The sequence below is a fragment of the Lupinus angustifolius genome, unplaced genomic scaffold, assembly GCF_001865875.1.
Source record: "Lupinus angustifolius cultivar Tanjil unplaced genomic scaffold, LupAngTanjil_v1.0 Scaffold_267_11, whole genome shotgun sequence".
Lineage (NCBI taxonomy): Eukaryota > Viridiplantae > Streptophyta > Magnoliopsida > Fabales > Fabaceae > Lupinus > Lupinus angustifolius.
The window spans coordinates 4,120-22,931 of NW_017727471.1; the positions used below are offsets into that span (position 1 = coordinate 4,120).

Here is an 18,812-nt window from a genome sequence, read left to right on the forward strand (position 1 = left end):
TACTAGATAGTTGGATTTATTGGATGCTAGATGGATTTGTTGAGTTTTGGACCCAAAAAAAGTATATATGAAACTTGGAAAATGTATCTATTCCTGATTTGACTTTTAGAAACAAAGAAAAAAGTGATTTTGCTTATTTGTTAATTCTTTTTCACATGGACAAGTGGTTCTTACAAAATTTAAGCAGCAAAAAAGTCTCCCCTTTATTTAGCTGGATGCATCTCAAATTTGATAATACTTTTTGGGTAATCTTTCTTGTCCCACAAAATAGGAAGTCTATTCTTTTTTCTTAACGTGTTGTTGAAATGCTTAGAATAAAAATAAGTGATATGTATATATATAATCAATTTTGGTGTGGAAATAGCCTAACTTGTATTTATTTTAGAGGTTTAGTATTTTCAATTTAAAAATTGTCATGGAAGATGTTTGATTAACCTAAGTTATGTCTAGTAGTGTATAACTCTATTAGAACTTCATATTTTATATTAGGTTAAAAATTAGAAATTTAACTTCTATAAGCAACATTTATTAAGATGGGTAACCACATATCCCGAAATAAGTTCATAGAGTGATAAGAAACCTTGGTTATACCTAAAAAGAAATTAAGAGATGTAACAAAAACTAATTATTCTAATTTGAGATTGGGTTCTTACTACTGTTAGGTTAAACAAAAATTGAAACATAGCCTAAATGAAATAAGGTCAAACTGTGTATAATTAATATTAAGAGATAGTGGATAGCTCACACATATATAGTAAGTTAAAATTTTATTATTAATTTACATTATCTTAATGACTCGTGATGTATAAATATAAAATTATATATACAGTGAGTTACAATTTTATTTATTATTAATGTACATAAATTTTAATGAACCATGATGTATAAATATACTTTTTACTTTATTTCTATTTTTCATTTCATATGGTACAATGATGATTGCCAAATATTAAATTGTAGAACTTAAAATTAATTTAAAAGATAAATTTGATAAAAGAGGGAAAAAATCAAGCTTGAAATAGTTAAACAAGATAAGCTCAACTTTAGTATTCCTAAACAAGTCAAAATCAAACTTTTAACTCTCACTAGTTTTATTAAACTGAGTCAAGTTTGAATAGCTACTTTTTTTTAGTCATGATTGAGTTTCATGTTTGACATTATTGGAAGACCTCACTTTTGTTAATGAGTGGATTATTGAAAAACAATATAGGAAAAGAAAAGACTTTATAGCCATAAAATCAAAAGTAAATTATAATAATATCCTCTGAGTTTAGTGAAATTATATAAACCTTTTACTTTTTTACACCTACACAAACCCCTAATTTTTATACTTTCATTACACTAACCAACCTGTACGAGAAAAAAGTGTAATCTTTTAAACAAAAAAATGTGATAAATGCAATTAAGATAACCAAAATATGGCACATTGTGGATACAAGTACAAATAATATGAGTCAATACCCCTTTATTATTTTGGATTCATTACGATAAAGTATAAGAGCAATTTAAACAACTCTCTTTAGAACTGATGATGTATTTTGTAACAAAAAATAATGAAGATACATTAATTTGTATATTATTTGGATATGTGTCAACAATATATCATGTTTTGTTTAAATTAATTATATTTATCATGTTTTTTGTTTAAAATATTATACTTATTTCTTATACAGGGGAACTCAGTATAAAGAAAGTTTAAAAACTGAGATTTATATAAGCGTAAAAAAATAAAAAATGATTTATATAAAACTCATAAGTGTCATTATAACCCTATAAGCCAGTTTTTTCTTTCATTGAATATTAACAGACAAATAACTGTTTAGTAATGAATAATGCATTTAATGACATTAATAATTAGTATGACATTAATAATTAGTATGTCGATATGAAAAATGAAATAGTTTAATAATTTTTCGAAAATTCATTAACTGTTTTTTTTGGTACATTGATATTATTGATTTTCATCATACACCTATAAAATTTGACACAATTCATAAACTCTTCGATTATAGTGTAAAAATTTATATACATTCACTACATCATTCACCCTTTATTTATATTATTTTTTTAAAGAGTCAACAATATTTAAACATTAATAGTGAATGCTGCAACGACAATGTATAAATTGTCAGTTCATACATTTTTTTTTTCCGTAAATAACAAAATACTTATAGAGCGGAAATTTAAAATATTTACATCCACAAATGAAGACATATCCAATGTTCTCATCCTCTCTTATCTCCTACCACAAACTCAACAACAACAAAACAAAAACATACACCAAAACCACACATACAAATTCATAACTACTTAGGGGCCAATATCCTACTACATCACCCAAAAATGAGGTTTTTCTTTAAGGAATATATAATAAAAATTAGAGAAGAGAATTACAATGAAGAGGTTAAATAAATAAAACAAGACTTTTTTTATCATATTTTCTATTGCACAAGTAAAATTGACATATCTCTAAAGTCATCATCTACCCTCATTGGTTTTCATTGTTTAACTGCAATGAACCATCCTTGAACAATTTCAGGCTCAGATTGTTAAACCTTTCTCTTGAATATTGCCTTGAAGCTTTTCTCCAATCTGTGCCAGCTTTCATCATTGCAGCAAATTCCTCATAACTTATTTTTCCATCCTGCAATTTCGTAGAGACAAGATCAAAGGGCGGTTCGAAATATAGCAGATCGATGACAATTCTTTTTCATTAAAGCATCATGTTGAACAACTTGGCCTAAAGGGTTGTGCTAATAGAGGGACTTTTAACACTTAACACACTCCCTCATGCCCGAAGTGTAAAGTTCACAAAATCGGATATTTGCGGGTGACAAACATCACAATGGACGTTGATATTGCGATAGGACAATTAACCCGAAGTTGCCCCAAAAGCTAGCAAATAGGATAGGGTTGACAAAGTCATTATTAACTATTCTCTGTTCATATATACTTAACAATGTGGGACTTTTAAAGCTTAACAAAACCCTTACTTAAATCACTACGCACTTATGAAGCACTATAAAGGTGCAAAATACTACGTGAGAGGATCGGTCAGGATTAAAGAATGCAGAAATGGTAGAAAATTAAGAATGGAGCATGGCTGCCGAATTTCTTTAAGCATGTGACAAAATCTACTCTTTAACTATAATCCGGTGAAAAAAGGGAGAGTGGTCTAAAATGTGAAAATATACTGACCTTATCTGTGTCCACATCATGCATAATTGCATTAACGACTTCTTCACTGTTTATCTCAACCTCATCAGATAAGGCGTTACGCAACTCCTCAATTTCAATATAACCACTTTGGTTCTCGTCAAAATATTGGAAAGCTTTGTGAAGGTGCTCGTCATTACCCATCTTTCTCAGATGAACAGAAATGGCTACAAACTCTCCATAATCTAGGTATCCATCCTTATCTACATCACCCTGTACAAGCAACCCACGGATATTAGAAGTTGAAGGTGCATATAAGTTAACCAATAAGTTAACAATAATAAGTATTACACGGAAAAAAATTAGCATTTGCAAGTAAGTATTGCAGTTATAATAATTAAAGTTATTCAAGTTTGCATTTAGTTTGACATATTGCAAAGACAATATGCTGGAAAAACAAAAAACCTCAAATTTTGATGAAGGTATTTCAATGTATCAATTGTGGAGCAAAGATTCTAGATAAAAGGTATTAGTAATACTCACAGCATCCATAAGAATTTGGATATCTTCTTCGGGAACTTGATGACCTAACTTATGCAACCCTACTCGTAGTTCATCCCGATTAATCTTTCCTCTGTTGCCTGTATCCATGACCTGGAATCCTTCTCTTATTCCAGCAGCTTCTTCAACTGACAAATGCTCAGCAATCACCTGCTCCATAAAATAGATAATAAAAACAATTAAAAAATTAATGACTCGTGAATTATAATGATCGAATGGATGAAAATTTCACGGAGAATATTCAACGGATATTTGGATATTGTTGAGAACATTACCCTCAAAGCTCTTTTCTTAAGCTTGTTCATTACAGAAAATTGCTTGAGCCTTGCTTTAACAGTTTCTCCTAATGAAACGTTAGGAGCTTTCTTTGCATTTTGTATCCATGGATGATCTGCATTTCGTTAACAAGTTATGTTACCATCCCGACATTTCTATTTTCCAAATTTTAAAGAATTAACAAATGTTCATTTTCTAAGCAGAATATGTTCCAGAAAATCTACACTTTTGTTTATCTCTCAACCATTCTATATGCAGTGTGTTACCTAACACTTCCTGTGCAGTAAGCCGCCGCTTTGGATCGGGATTAAGCATCTTCTTCACAAGGTCTTTTGCATTATCAGAAACTTTTGGCCAAGGGTCCCTTTTAAAATCAACAACAGATCGTATAATTGCTTGTGCAACTCCTTGTTCAGTTTCTTCATTTTAAAAAAGGGAAAGAGAAAGGGAGAAGATTTAGAAAACAATACCAATAAAACAGAAAAAAGCAAGAAATAATGATGCAATAGAAATAGCACTGAAGTGAAGGAGGAAAAATGAACAATTCAATTAACAAAATCTTGATTACTTTAATATAAAACATAAAAATGCAAATACGGTGAGAAAAATGTCACAAGAATGACGCCACACATTAGAATGAAACATCTTCATCCAGACAAGAGACTGTTAAGGATGAATTCATGGGAATAAGACTCATTTCAAAGAGAAAATAATATGTTCATTGGATTGAAGTACATTAGATGCATGAACATCACAAGAAATAACTTAAAAGTTGACCATTCAAGATTTCAGCCACGGAAAATAGAAAACCAAGAAACATCGTTCGTAATCAACCTAACCTGCCCAAAATGGAGGGACACCACAGAGTAAGATGTATAGAATTACTCCAGCACTCCAGATGTCTACTTCTGGGCCATAGTTTCGCTTTAATACCTCCGGAGCCATGTAATATGGACTTCCAACTATCTCATTAAATCTTTCTCCTGCATAAAATGGCAAACTCAACCAATTGTAAACCAATTGCGGCAACAAAATGTTGAAAATCAAGCAATCAACAACATTGAAACATTCAGTTCCTACCAAAAGTACTACCTGGTTTAAAGAACACCGATAATCCAAAATCAATAGCCTTCAGAGCTGCCGTTTCCTTCTTATTTGCAAACAAAAAGTTCTCAGGTTTGAGGTCCCGATGCATTACACCATGTTTGTGGCACATCTGAAACCCAACAAAATACAAAACCATAAGGATTATGTCACGCCCAAGCACTTCAGCACAAATAAAAAGAAAAGAAGCTAAAACACATACAAACTGTGGAAATAATCATACACAAACAAACATTTCGAATTAAAAGATCAGGTTCCGGATTAACACAGCCAACATAATGCTTCTATTTTTTCACAGAACAAAATGTTTGACAAGTGAGCTTCATAAAACAGCTCTTCATCACAAGAAAGCATAGTAACTAAAGTTAATAATATATATACCCCATTACTCCTCCTCGTGCTACACCACCCAGACAAAAGTTGAAATTTATATATTTATAAATAAAGAAGCAAAATATTGCTATATATACTTAGTCTTGGATAAGGCTCCTCTAAGGTGAGTTTGCCTCTAAAGTTAGTAAGGTTGTATCCATTGTTAGATCATTTAATAGATTGATACATCTTCATGCTTTAGATCTCTATCCCACATTTAGATCATTTAATGTATCCACAACTAGATATACCTTAGAGACATACTCACTTTAGAGGATTCTTATTCCCATAATTTCCAAGTATATACTTCTACATCAGTCCATCCAAGTAATTCGATTACGAAATCCAAATCTCCTAACCGAAAAGCTACTCCAACTTCAATTATAAAGATCATCAAATATAAATCCAAATTTGAAAATCAAGTTAGTACAAAATTTAACAATCAAACAGATCTAACACCAAAAACTCAATATTCACAAGCAGATCCAATCACCCTCCGAAGTCAATGTTCAGTTTCAATTAAATTTCGCGAAAAATCACTTTTTTTTTAATATAACACAAAATAAGCTAATTCAAACACATCTTATCTTATACCTGCACAACTTCAACAATAGTCTTGGTGACAGCAGCCGCGGCACGTTCAGTATAGTGGCCGCGAGCAACGATCCGATCGAAAAGCTCACCACCCTCACAAAGCTCCATAACAAGGTGAACAGCATTATCATCCTCATAAGTATCCTTCAAAGTCACAATGTTAGGATGTTTAGGCAAGTGCCTCATAATCTCAACCTCTCTTCTCACATCTTCAATATCAATAGCTGTTCTTAGCTTCTTCTTCGAAATGGATTTGCACGCTAACTCTTCCCTCGAATCTTTGTCCGTACATAGATACGTTACACCAAATTCACCACGACCCAGTTCTCGACCCAGCTCGTAACGGAGCTCGATTTCTTGACCCGTTGGGTTGCTCAAAACGACGAGTTTTGAGCCTGTTGAAACGGCACCGTTTTCATAGTTATTCGCAAAAGGGTTCTCCTTTTCTTTCTTCTTCTTCTTCGTTTCCCCTTGTGGTGTTGCACAACAATTACCCATGAGGGAAAAATCAAAAGGGTTTGATTTTTACAACGTTTTGAACAATTGGGTATTCTGAAATCGAAGATCTAGCTGAAAACTGAATCAAATTAAAAAATTCAAATTGGAAAATTTTCCCCCAATAAAATTGGGGATTTTAACAGGGAACGATGATTAACGATGGAAATGAAAAAGAACTTGACTTTTCCAAATGGGTATGGCGAAAATGGAAGAAAAATTGTGAAGAAGAGTGAGAATGTGATTGAATTAATTTAAGGGTTTTGAAGGATTAAGCGCGTGAGTGTTTGGTAAGAAAGAGATAGAAACATGGTTTTCAATGAAAGAGAGGGTCAAACTTGGTTCACAAAGACTTCACCATTATCATCTTATTTCTAAATTCTAACTAAGCTATTATTTTTCTTTCTTATTTTTAAGAGTTATATTTTTAATTTTATTTTATTTTCTTTCTCTTTTGAAAGACAGCTCAATGAGGCTGTTTCAATTCATAATATATATTTAATTTATTAGATAATAATTGTTGGTGATTGAGTAATCAAGGTTTCATTGACTAACTCTTCATGTGTTCCATTATGGAATAAAACTTGCTTGTCAAGGGAAAGGACACAATTGGAATTAAATAAAAATATATATGATATAAAGAATGGTAATAAATAAGGATATAATTAAAATGAAAGTATAAATATATTTGAGTTTCTAAACATAAAAAATTAAAATTATATGAAAAAAAATAAAATATCAAAAATAAAAAGGAATGAGTAATATTCATAGAATAAAACATTTATCATTTAAAACTTTTAGATTTTTTCTCGGTAAAGATGATTGTCGTAGGCTCAGATTATTTTTTTAGAGAGGATGAGAGAAATTTAGAGATCAACTTTATTTTTAAGTAAATATCATGAACTATTTTTTTCTTTTTAATTATTTCTTAAACTTTATTTGTTGGTAAAATTGGTCTTTGAATGAAGATAAATAGTAAATTATTAATATGCCAACAAAGAAATTACTGACATCAGACTTACAACAGTAACAATTGGTCTACGACTATAACAATACATATTAGACAATGTCAGTGATCGAAAGATACCATCATCAAAATAAAAATTGACTGAGAAGAAAATAATGAATAAATTTCAGACTTACAATGAGAAAATAGAGTAAAACTGATAAATGGAAAATTTAAAGAGGATGGAGTATCTCCTGGTGTGAGGAGATAATTTCTCTCCGTACACCAGTTAGGTAATGACACTTGATTATTTTTTACCTATTTTAAAAATAAATAAGAAAATAAAAAGCAAAATAATACAAGTGTCTATTCCTAAATGGGTGTGAGGAGATAACTTCTCTCCTCACATCAGGACATACATTATTCTCAAATTTAAAACTAAATAATATATCACAATCGAAATTAAGAGTACATGAGTGAAAAATTTTATTATTATTAAGTTAGCATCATATTTACTAGTATGTTAACAGAAACTACTATATCAACATGCATTCCTAGTTTGAGATTGAATGTACAATTTTTACATCAAGAACTTCTTCTAAAATAATTATCTTCCCAAAAAGAATAAGTCAGGAATCTTTCATTTGACTGTATTTTAACACATCTTCAAAAACATGAAGTTTCTAATCAAAAGTGCTTTTTAGTGTAAATTATTAGCATGTTGACAAACACTACTATATATGTCAACTTGCATTTCTATTGTCTGAGATTGAATGTATAATTTTTACATGCAATAACTTCTTATAAAATAATTATCTTCCCAAAAAGAATAAGCCAAGATCCTTTCATTTGACTGTATTTTGCAGTGTTGTGAGAACCGGATCGTATTAAGTAGTCCGACTGGTTTAACCACTGACCGGACTTGATAATGACTCTGACTTACCGTCTTAGCCGAATGAGAGTTAAAATGTTTTGAATCGGGAAAATTCTAGTCCGACCGTGTTAAACCTGGTTAAACTGAACTAACCCGATAAGTAAACGAGACGGTTTACTTAAAATTAAAAAATGGAGCACTACTCTAATCTTTTGTTTTATTTCGGTCCAATAAAATATTGAGAGGTGTTACTTCAATAAAATTATATATGATTATTAATTATATAAAATTTATATTTATATATAAGTATATATTTATTGATAAAAATTATTAATTATATATAAAATCATCTGTCTGATCGGACAATTTAACTATTTAAATCGATTAAACTTTATATGAGACCTCTTTTGATTTGACATCCAGCTAGAGTATCACAAGATTAGTATTTTGACATATCTTCAAAAACTTGAAGTTTCTAATCAAAAGTCCTTTTTAGTGTAAAATTAAAGAAACAAATGCAACCCACAAAAAGACATTGAAATAATTGATAATCCTATTTCAACCATAGCCTTTGAAACAACTTTGCAACCACCAATGATTTATTTCATTCATCAATATACAATTTCGAAATCACCATTACTTTATTCAATACTTTCATAATTTCAAAGTGAATATAAAAAAGGTCAAAATTAAGATATAAACCTAATTGTCATTCAACAACATTTTGCCTTTGTAATATATATATAATAGTAGTATAGATAATGTGACTAATTTTACAAACACGTGAAATTTAACGAGACTCACAATTAATGTATGATAATTTATATTATATAAAATTCATTTGAACATTTTGTTTCAAAATTTGCAGGTTTGAGTACATGCACACATTTCTTTTTGTATAATTAAGAGCATTCCATCACACTAAGTGTAAAAAAGTTGATCTCTTTTAGGTATGTAATTCTCTTTAGATAAACATTATTTGCATGAATCGATATTTGATATATTTGATAATTCATTGAGATTTAACACTAATAAATTAACATCTTGGTAATAACCCGTAGATATTTGATGGAAACATTATATCACATTCTACCTAAATAATGCATACATACTGAGATAATTATTGGATGTGTTAGCCATGATATAAAATAAAGTTGTTTTGAATGAAATATTTATGATAATAACTCTTAAAAAATTAGTATTATTTTTCATGGGATCAAATTAAGAAAATAAAATATGCTAATGGACAAAAATAACAGTTTTTGTAGAACAGTATTTTGTCATTATTAACTTACTAGGCCATTCAGATGCTTATAATGTTGTGTATTTCAAGTGTTAATGAAGAAGTCCTATATTGGACAAGAATAAATGGGTTAAAAAGCATATAAGTGGATGGACTCATAGATCTAATACCTTAAGGTTTTGGGTCAAGATGTGGTGTCAAATTTATTTATATGCTTTTTTTACTTAGCCTATGGTAAAATATTGTAACTCATAGATGTAGATATTAAATTAAATAATAACAAAACAGTTTAAAATATAATTTAAGAAAGTCTAAAAATATTTTTGTAGGTGAAAATTGAATATTTAGTATTTCGAGAAATATTTGACTTGAATTTTCAATGTTGATTTATTCAATCCATATTGCTTAAAGAATTCTCTCCTAACACCTATTACATAATCCATATATATCGTCTGTATTTGTTTTCTAAATGAAGTGGAACATTTTTTTAGTTGATGTAATATATATCATTCATTCTTATTACATTTTTAAAAAAATCAATGCTGATAAAAAATAAATGATATATTTGGTTTAACATAATCCATTCTTATTACATTTACTTCACAGGTTAATCTAGTTTAACTATGTTTAACACGGTCTGATTAGAATTTCTTCGGTTCAAAGCGATCCAACTCTCATATTTGGTTAAAACTGTAAACCAAAACCATTTTCAAGTCCAATCAGCGGTCAGATTTGCCGACCGTCCGATCCGGTTCTCACGTTACTGATTATAACTCCATTTCTATCTTTCTCATTTTTCGTGTGAGCTCAGTATTATAACTATTATACTCTATTTCTTATTTTCCACGCATTCATCTTCAACCTTTTTATATTATTGCATGTTGGTCAAATTACTATCCTACTCTCATTAACACACAAATATATAAGTTTTCCACTAGAAGGTCATTCAACAAGGATCTCCTAAAGGAGGTTCATACAATTTGTTGTTCTAAAAAATATATGTTACTTTATCTGTTATAAGTTGTTATTGATCAAAAATTATTTTTTTAACATAAATATCTTTTTTAACCAATTACATCAAATAACATGTAGAATATCATACTTTTTGACAAAAGATGTGTTCCATGCCTTTCAAGTAATTAGAGCATAATGATATTTTAAGTGATAATTTTATTATTTAAAAATGAATATAAAGATGCTTAGAAGGAAAGGTAAAAGATGAGTGTAAAGCAAAAGATTACATCTCCTTCTATTATTTTTCAATGATGAATTAAGGAAAGCACAAATATCACAAATATTAATGAGACTTTCAGTTATTAATGAAGCTAAACTATTTTTTATCACTCAAATTATTTAAGTAAATAAATATTTTTGTACTTTCAATAATAATATTTGAAATTAAAATGTGATCCCTTGCTGAAAAAATGTTTATAGCAATGGAGGTTGATTTTTTTGGTACTACATTTTTTAGTAAGAAACTAATTCTTTTCGGATGATTATCTTTTTCAAGTGTCGCTTCCACATTTAACATTATTATTATACATGAAAAAACTTGTTGGAAAAGCTAACCTGTTATATTCAATTGAATGATTGAATCTGAATATTTATGAACTGGACTATATTGTTTTTGTAAAATATATTGTTAGTAGAAAAAGTAATTATAGACATTAAAAACATTGCCTTGTCTTCCTATTCTTGCTAGTAAATAAATTTGACCGGGTTCAAACTACAAGCAATCTTGTAATCCATTGTTTCTTTGATAGCCGTAGTTTATGGATTACACTGTCATGGAGCAAAGTCTGATTAGTGTTTATTACTCTACTCCTCTATATACATACACCTATTTATGTGTGCCTGTCAAGATAACAACAAACATTTATTATCTTAAATTATATCTTTAATTCTTTCTCTGCCCAATGAAAATAAAAAAAAATACAATGATAATTAGAGCGACACTTTTTGGGAAGGATAATCATATATCGAAAATAGATTAATTTCTTATCCAAAAGGGTAAAAACATATCTTTGGTAGTACAAAAAACATAAACATATTATAAATTTGTCATTATAGTTCAATAGGTCATATATAATCTAAAAATAATAAAAAATTATATTATACAAAATATTTATTAAAAAATATAATACTCCTATGCCAAATATATAAAATACTTATTAAAAAATATAATACTCCTATGACAAATATTATAATACTCTTATCATTAGTAAACATACTTGCCAATATTTTTTGTGAATACCAATGTTAATTTTTACTATACATATAAAAAATTTATACTATTAACTAACTTTTTTAGGATGTGAAACTATCCCTTGTGACAAATGTTATTCGCATGAATTGAATCATTGATCTTTAAGTCATTCAAAAAATCTAACAGAAACTTATACTATTTAAACTAACATCTTTATCACATATAATCTCTTATACAAATACGCTATGGGATCATAATGTGGATACAAACATTGAATAGAGACATGTTGCAGCGGTTGGTTGATGCTAACTGCTAACATGGTATAGCCATATAGGTAACCTTTCCTCTACTATACATGTGGCATCATTTAAATGAAGCCAGCATATGCTACATTAATATAAGTCATTAGTTTCATGAAAAAAGAAGCATTGATTTTTTCACTTGTGTTGGTTCCAAAAAATTGACTTAAAGAGGTTCTTCAAGAATTGCCTAATTTTTGGCCTATCTAAAGATGGAGTATAATAACTTCTAGAGGAGTTTTATTGGATCATCAATGATCGATGACTCATAAAAGAATAAGCATGGTTTTCTTTCTCTTTTTTAGTTATAGTTTATGAATGCATGGATTCTATCTTAACCCAATTGTGTTCATCCACACACAAAATCTCTTATATTCTAAAATATATTTTATATAGTTTTTAAGCCTTCACCTTTATTTTTAAGTATAACATGCATAAAATAAGTTGTGTCAAGGTCCAATCATATTTGCATCAATAAAGATTAGTTTGGTACAATTCCAATATAAACTATTTTTTAACTCAAAATTGATTCGACTATAGTTAATAAACTTTTGAATAAATTAATAAGCTCAAACTTATGCAACCTCAATAATGATAATAATAATAATTGATACATATATGTATATAATGTAAGATAATATACTTTTAAATATATTTGTATAATAAAAAAATATTTTTAATATATATATAATTGAGTCATTTCATTCATAAATTTATTAAGTATATTTAACTTAAGTTTATCTTATTTATTTAATAACCTCAATTTTTTTTATTCATGAATTAAATTGAGGGAACTAAATTTTAAGTTACTAACTCATTTTCACTTATTTACATGCAGGCATGTGAACTAAATAAATGAAATATATATATATATATATATATATATATAAATAATCAGTCAAGACGATGAGATTAATGATGTGTTGATAAGTTGTGTAAGACCATAAGATAAAATGTTACAGATTCAATTTCTAAAAATGACATTTATTGAGATGATCAATTACATATTCAAAAAGAGATGAAAGAATTATCGTAGTTTAAATGAATATTTTAATGATTGATATATGTATATACAAGTTTTGCTCACAACATGTTAATGTAATTTGAAAGTATCGTTTGATAAGGTCATGGGTAGCTTAAGCTAGTTTGACTAGCTTATTTGGATCAAAAAATCTTATTTTGATTGTATTTAACAAGAAGACTTATTAGCTTATAAACTCATATTTAACAAACTATTTGGGATAACTTATGACTTATTCTAAAGAACCTATTTTATTTTACATGTTTAGTCATACCAACCAACCCAAATTCCATTAGCTAACTTATGTGATTATAAACTTGTATTTAATAAACTTTTAGGATAGTTTATAAGATTAGAACTTATTCCATATTATCTATATCCAAGCTTATAGGTTTATATTACTTTCATTCCTAACTTATAAATTAAATTATAAGCACTTCACTAACTTGTGTGTTAATAAAGCTATTTTCTCGTTTTGAGGATAAGATTCTCAAACGTGAATACTCCTACCCCTTTTCTATTGTTGAGTCATGTAAAAAATGGCATGCATAGAATTACTCACGTGGTACAATATCGGTTGGAATAAGAATTTTATGTTAACAACTAATAAAAACATATCATATTAATTAAATAAATTAAATATTCATTATTTTTATTTTTGTTTTATTTTTATTAGTGCGAGACAAAATTTAAAATATAGTTTAAGATAAAATTTGAGATATGGTTTGAGACAACAAATTTTCTTTAATTGATTGAAGATGATTATTTAGTTCTAGAAACCGTCATTCATTAAAGTCAACTTTTTTTTAGTAAAGCAATATGATCCAATGAGAATGAGGATGATCTATTTCATGGAAATATGTAGCATATATTCATACACGATGCTATATTTATTACCTCTAAAAAATTCTTTAGTGGATATATGTGATGGTTCTTTATCTAAATTAGGCTTTCAGCACATACATATAATAATATCTTTACAAAAAAAAATTTCATGGAAGCTTCTTATCTGAAAATTTGAATTAATTAGTGTCCATTTTACACGTATTGCCGTTGAAATTCATCATTAGGACTTTTCTCATCCTTTGAAATTCTTATAGTATAAACTATGTGAAGTTTCCATTTCTCCCTTTGAAAAATTAATTAATTCATTTATATCAAAAAATACTATACTTAAATTAGGTGTACTAGACAAGTTATATCATTAATAGATAATTTTGTATACTCGTCAGTGTAATGATTTATACATAATTAATATATCATTCATTTATATTACTTTTTTCAAAGAGTCAATAATAATAAAACATGAATGGTGGATGATGTAGTTATCTATAATTTAAATATATAAAGTCAAAATTTGAAATAACTATCATCATAATTCTATTTTCCTATTTTGCCCTAAATATTTTTTATTTTTAAAATAAAACTATGTAATCCTAAATAACTATAATTAATACATCTCATTTTAAGTCGGATATTATAATAAGACAAAACATATAACCTATGAAACACGGATACTGATACGTGTGTCTGGTACGATATGTATCCGATACGTCGACATGCATTTTTTCCAAAATACAGAATACGATACGTTCAGGGATACACGTATAAAATAATAAAAACACATAAAATATGATAAAATTATAAATGTAAATCAAAATATCCGAAGTAAAAAATATAATGGAAATTTAAAATCGATGTCCTCCATAACAAATCTATCTTATCATATTTTAATGAAAACGAATCTATCCTAAAATCATTGCCCTCCATAACAAATATATATTATCCTATTTTAATGAAAACGGATCTATCTTGTCATGTTTTATTGGAAACGAATCTATCTTATCATGTTTTATTGGAAACGAATCTATATATCCTATACTTTAGTGAAAACGAATCCATATATTCTATATTTTATTGAAAACGAATCGGATACGTGTCTTAATATTTATTTATTTTATTTTATTTTTTTAATTTTTGGATACTCTATGGATACGTATCCTTCGTGAATCCGAGAGTATCCGTGTCGGATACGTGTCGGACACCGACACGTGAGGGTATTTGACGAATCCGTGCTTCATAGCATATAACAATGAAGTACATCCAATAAAAAACATTTTAATTCTCTAAAATAAAAAATACAAATTTAATACTTAATATCATAAAATAAGAATGTGGGTTGATAAACACTTTTTAGATACACTAGTAATATATAAAGTTCATTCAAGTATGATTTTTTTTCTCTAAGGACAACAACAAGCAGTGAGATCTGAAGAAGACATTGTTAGACTCGCATTCATTCGAGACAAAAAGGAAAAATAAATTAGCGAAGGAAAAACAATAACCATCGTTTTTTGTTGTGTTAAGATAATAATTTGTATACAAATTAAATAGCGTGCTTGCTAGTATGATGGTCATTATAACTTGTAGGTCTAGGGTTCAAAGCCAAATTTCCATACATTTTATTTTAGTTTAGGATACATTTTTGTTTTTAACTTGGTATGAAGGAGAATTTCATTCAGGGATGGCAACGAACACGAGTAGTATTTTTCTCGTTCCTAAACCCACAATATTTGTAGGTACTCGTGTGAGTAGCGGATATTTGCAAATACACAATGAATTTTTTATTTTAATTATATATTTATATACTATGTAATAATTAATATATAAAATAATTATCACATGAATAATATGAAATTATATGATAAATTTATGATCATAATCAAATATGTGTTTAATATAAAATAACAATAAAGTATATGATATATAATCTTAAAATAATAATAATAAACTATAATATATATAAAAATTTAGTAAAAATCTAAATTTATAAATTTACAGGTAACCACATGGTGGATATTATAAAACTCGTTCTCACCCATAAAGTACATTGCGATATTCATTGCAGTGTTTCAACAGGTACTTATGGGTCAAATTTTTTTGTCATCCCTAATTTTATTAAATAATATAATCTCTCACCAAGCGAGAATTAAACAATAAATTTTACAATACTTGTTGAACAAGCAATGACTCTCGTTCAACAAGACTAAAGATTTCTTTGAGTGAGATTGGTCCCCTCAAAGAGAATTGCTTAGTTTCTAGAAATACTTTTTGTAACATAGAATTTATGAAATAAACCGTTTTTCTTTTCTCTTCTTCAAAATATGTTGATAGGAGCCCCAACTTAGATAATGGGGAGCATTTTACACATCAAACTATTGGGCTTATAACTAAGAGAATGAAGAAAAGCCCAATATTTATGAATGACTATGTGTAGAAATATCGACACCCATCCATCTTTATGGTTATTTTACTTGTTGTCGCAATTTGATGTATTACTTTTTAAAATAAAATGCTATTATTTATTTATTGATAAACACTGATTTGTTCAGGATAGAGGAACATAAAGTTTATCCTCTTACCTAAGAGCATTTACAATTGTGAGAAAAAAAGAATTCTTAACTAAATAAGAACGTTGGTATTCCAATTTCACCATGGTCTTGTTTTTATTTCGCAACCATGAACAAAATAAGAACAATTCTTATAGTTGAACAACATTAAAAAATGAATAAATAATTGAAAGAAGAGAGAGAAGAAAACATATAAAATAAAATAAAGTAAAAGTGAGGGAGAAGATAAATGTTGGATAGGTTTGTGAGATCCATTTAAGAACGGAAATAGAGTTGCACAATTTGAAGTGATTTTAATTTGAGTTGCTTAAGTTATTTGAATGTGTAAACAAATATAAAATAATCAGTGGACTGGACCCATTTCAAAACAAAAAATGGATTGTACCATTGTGAATGCTCTAAGACGATGCCAAGTTATCGCTTAAACTAGGAGTTTTACACACTTGACACTCCTATCTAAAAATTTAATTCCCCATTAGAATGTTCTCATTGTTGTGTAAAATTACTTACAAATAGGAAAGATTCTATCACCATACATCACTCATTATACTTATAATGGTCCCTGGGTGTAATTGTACAAAATATTTATGACCTCCAAAATATTCATTTTATCACTTAAAAAATACTTTGTAAAATGAATGAATTATATATATTAAGTAAACTTAAGATAAATAAAGCATTAAACTGAACAATCGGCAAGAGTTAATGATAAACTAATTATTACTAGTGAAACTTTGCAATTGCATCCAAACAAAGGTGTATTTTTTGTTGGTGGATATTTCAAAGTTCAAAGTGCTTGTGATGATGATAATATCGAGTATGGTCGACATCTCAAAATAAAAATGGTGGTGGTGATGACGAAATTAGACTAAGCCACTAAGGTACATTTTTCCTATTGGTTGAGCATATATATTCCAAAAATATGTATTATTCTATATATATTTATTATAATTAATTATGTTTTTGATCAATTATAATAAATGACACATGAAATTATATATTTTATGGGATAGAAAAAATAAATATTTTTATAAAATTATTTACGTTTTGTTTTTTTCCTACTTCCTTCTAGAATATGAGGTTACAATAGTTATGACAATTTATAATTTTTTATTTAAAAATAATTTAAAATCAATATTGATAAATTTGTTCGAAAGACACATGTCACCATTCCATCATGATTTGGATTCTATTGGCAAATTCTTCACCATGATATTCATATTTGTTTATACTTTTTGGTCAGGATTTAATTACGGATGACAACGAGGTCGAGCAGGCGTAAGTAGTGTTTTCTCGTTCTATACCCCACAATATTTACGGGTACCCATGTGGGTAGCGAGTATTTGTGGATACCGAACAAATTTTTAATTTTAATTATATATTTTGTAATAATCGATATGTAAAAATAGTTATTACATGAATAATATGATATTTATATAATAAATTTATAATTATAGTCAAGTAAGGGTAACTTATTATAAAATATAATTAAAAAAAATATATATATATATATATATATATATATATATATTTAATATCCAATAAATGTGGGTGAGCTTGTAGGCTTTGCCCAAATTGTCAATAATAGTTGCCATAAATTCCATTTTGTTTTATAATTTTCTACTCATTATCTTTCTATTAAGATAATCATAAAATTATTAAAAAACTTATTTCTAAAATAGTTAAAAATTAAAAAGCAACTAAGTTAGATTTTCAAATAGGAACCTCTTACCTACCCATAAATTATAAGCACCAATTAGCATGTCCATTAAAATAATTAAAGTGCCCTTCTTCATTTGTATTTGGTGTTTCCTTATGGGGACCCTTTTTCTAAAAACAAGAGTGGTATTGGGTTAAGGGTTGTCACATGTCAAGCAATAAGAGTGGCATGTGTAAATATGCTATTTATGTCAAAGTACTTATACTTTTATCTAAACTAAACGTGTTGGATTTAGAGTGCAGAGATAAACAATGCAAATCTAAAGTATAACAATCCTTAATTAAATGTTTGGTGATTAGGGGACCACTAAGCGTGATGTTCTGGTTCGATGCATTTGTTGATCCAACGGCTATAAAACTAATTGTAGAAAGTGTGAGATGATCAGATTATAGCTTGTTTTTTTGGTATGATCACCTTTTTTGGGTATGAAGATCAAATTATAGCTTCACCTTTTCCCTCACATTTCTACCAACAAGATGTTGGGAGGGTCTAGTGCTGCAAGGTCATGCTAGATCGCAGGATGATCAAAAAGTTA

The 18,812-nt window shown here is 28.1% G+C and overlaps 1 protein-coding gene across 1 annotated transcript; it reads right to left on the bottom strand.

The window, feature by feature from the left end:
- Nucleotides 1-2,265: 2,265 nt before the first annotated feature.
- Nucleotides 2,266-6,911, bottom strand: LOC109340855 (calcium-dependent protein kinase 32-like). Its single transcript, XM_019578616.1, has 8 exons — nucleotides 6,064-6,911; nucleotides 5,086-5,209; nucleotides 4,833-4,976; nucleotides 4,260-4,412; nucleotides 3,993-4,108; nucleotides 3,700-3,867; nucleotides 3,199-3,429; nucleotides 2,266-2,644 (listed from the first exon to the last, which is right to left on the bottom strand). The coding sequence occupies exons 1-8, from the start codon at nucleotides 6,559-6,561 to the stop codon at nucleotides 2,489-2,491; spliced, it is 1,590 nt and encodes a 529-aa protein (XP_019434161.1). The 5' UTR covers nucleotides 6,562-6,911; the 3' UTR covers nucleotides 2,266-2,488.
- Between the last annotated feature and the right edge of the window lie 11,901 nt (nucleotides 6,912-18,812).

What these genes read in the sequence shown, in the direction of transcription:
- LOC109340855 (XM_019578616.1), bottom strand. Translation starts at nt 6,561, where the DNA reads ATGGGTAATTGTTGTGCAACACCACAAGGGGAAACGAAGAAGAAGAAG. An exon ending in TGTCCCTCCATTTTGGGCAG is followed by an intron (nt 4,413 to 4,832) that starts GTTAGGTTGATT and finishes TTTAAAATGAAG; the next exon opens with AAACTGAACAAGGAGTTGCA. An exon ending in TCCAAATTCTTATGGATGCT is followed by an intron (nt 3,430 to 3,699) that starts GTGAGTATTACT and finishes TTGCTTGTACAG; the next exon opens with GGTGATGTAGATAAGGATGG.